The sequence below is a fragment of the Austrofundulus limnaeus genome, unplaced genomic scaffold, assembly GCF_001266775.1.
Source record: "Austrofundulus limnaeus strain Quisiro unplaced genomic scaffold, Austrofundulus_limnaeus-1.0 Scaffold557, whole genome shotgun sequence".
In the NCBI taxonomy this organism is placed as follows: Eukaryota; Metazoa; Chordata; class Actinopteri; order Cyprinodontiformes; family Rivulidae; genus Austrofundulus; species Austrofundulus limnaeus.
Genome location: NW_013952959.1, coordinates 160,306 through 162,645, shown reverse-complemented (window position 1 = coordinate 162,645; position 2,340 = coordinate 160,306). Strand labels below are relative to the sequence as shown.

At 50.0% G+C, this 2,340-nt stretch overlaps 1 protein-coding gene across 2 annotated transcripts in view; it reads left to right on the top strand.

Annotated features, from left to right (window-relative positions):
• The window catches only part of arid1b (AT-rich interactive domain 1B), a 56,766-nt gene that overhangs the window by 44,641 nt on the left and 9,785 nt on the right, over positions 1–2,340 (top strand). For both annotated transcript variants that reach the window (XM_014026464.1, XM_014026462.1), the window contains 3 exons: positions 1,313–1,453; positions 1,626–1,835; positions 1,992–2,211. In XM_014026464.1, coding sequence (XP_013881918.1) covers positions 1,313–1,453; positions 1,626–1,835; positions 1,992–2,211 — 571 coding nt within the window. The remainder of the gene's footprint in view (positions 1–1,312; positions 1,454–1,625; positions 1,836–1,991; positions 2,212–2,340) is intronic.

Sequence of the window (2,340 nt, the reverse complement as noted above, 5' to 3'; positions counted from 1 at the left end):
GTGTGTGAGCTGTAAACAAGTTCCCATCCCCCACCCACACCACACACACACACACACACACACACACACACACACACACACACACACACACACACACACAGTTCTGCTGCTGGTGGAGGTTTTCGGATCAGAATCTGGATCCAGTTTTTGAGTCGCAGCTTTAACGTTTTGTTTCTGATTATAAAATATTTAGTTGTTGTAAGATTAGAAAGTTACAAACTGTTTCTATGAACAGCTCACCTCTTGGTCAGCTGCAGCTACATGCTAACTGCTACATGCTGTCTGCTACATGTTGACTGTTACATGCTGACTGTTAGATGCTAATTGCTACATGCTGACTGTTGCATGCTAGCTGCTACATGCTGACTGTTACTGTACATGCTGACTGCTACATGCTAACTGCTACATGCTGACTGTTAAATGCTGACTGCTACATGCTGACTGCTGCATGCTGACTGCTGCATGCTGACTGCTACATGCTGACTGCTACATGCTAACTGCTACATGCTGACTGCTACATGCTGACTGCTACATGCTGACTGCTACATCCTGACTGCTACATCCTGACTGCTACATGGTGACCGCTACATGCTGACTGCTACATGGTGACCGCTACATGCTAACTGCTACATGCTGACTGCTACATGCTGACTGCTACATGCTGACCACTACATGCTGACCACTACATGCTAACTGCTACATGCTGACTGCTACATGCTGACTGCATGGTAACTGCTACATGCTGACTGCTACATGCTGACTGCATGGTAACTGCTACATGCTGACCGCTACATGCTGACCACTACATGCTAACTGCTACATGCTGACTGCTACACGCTAACTGCTACATGCTGACTGCTACATGCTGACTGCTACATGCTGACTGCATGGTAACTGCTACATGCTGACTGCTACATGCTGACTGCTACATGCTGACTGCTACATGCTGACTGTTACATGCTGACTGCTACATGCTGACTGCTACATGCTGACTGTTACATGCTGACTGCTACATGCTGACTGCTACATGCTGACTGTTACATGCTAACTGCTACATGCTGACTGCTACATGCTAACTGCTACATGCTGACTGCTACATGCTGACTGCATGGTAACTGCTACATGCTGACTGCTACATGCTAACTGCTACATGCTGACTGTTACATGCTGACTGCTACATGCTGACTGCTACATGCTACATGCTAACTGTTACATGCTGACTGTTACATGCTGACTGCTACATGGTGACTGCTACATGTCTTTATGAAATTGTGTGTGATCAATGTGTGTTTGTGTGTGTTTTGTGTCACAGGATGGATATAGCTCTCTGTGTGTGTCACAGCCCCCCACCACCCCCTGCCTGTCCCCTAGCTCAGCCAGCATGTCCTCCTTTGTGGGGGAGGACAGTGACAGTGTTAGCAGCCCTGCCTGGCTCAGAACTCCGCCCAGCCCTGTAAGTACCACCCAGAAGGCAGGACGGCGGTGTGTTCTCTGAACCTACTCCTCGTTCTTCTTCGTGTGTTTTAATCTGACCCTCGAACATTCCTGTGATGAAAATACTTTTTTTCTCTTGAGATGGTTTTCTCTGTTCACTGACGGGATTCTTTTTATCTTTTTGTCCCCAGAAGCCCAACGCAGCCACCATGACCAACGAGAAGATCAGCCGTCTGTACGAGATGGGCTCTGAGCTGGAGAGGAGGTTGTGGGTGGACCGGTACCTGTCCTTCATGGAGGAGAGGGGGACACCTGTCCAAAACCTGCCCGCTGTTGGAAAGAAGCCTCTGGACCTGTGCAGGTTCTACCTGGCTGTCCGAGAGATCGGAGGTCTGGCCATGGTGAGACACAGATGATGATCCTTCTCAGGGATCAGAGCAGGTCCCAGATCAGTTCTGGTTCTTTTCAGTGGACAGGAAATGTTGTTGTTTTGTCTCGGTCTGATGGGTCTGGTCTGATGGGTCTGGTCTGATGGGTCTGGTCTGTAAACCTCTCAGGTGAATAAGAACAAGAAGTGGCGCGAGCTGTCGTCTCTGCTGAACATGGGAACGTCCAGCAGCTCAGCCAGCTCCCTGAAGAAGCAGTACATCCAGTACCTGTTCGCCTACGAGTGCAAGATGGAGCGAGGGGAGGAGCCTCCGCCGGACGCCATGACGACCGCCGGAGACACCAAGAAACCCCAGTCCCACCAGGCCAAGATTCAGCCTCCCTCCCCAGGTGAGAACCAGAACCTTTCACCTGATTACACCTCCACTGGTCAGGTCATGTTTCAGTGTGAGTGTGGAGGAAGCTGCTACACACACACACACACACACACACACACACACACACACACACACACACACA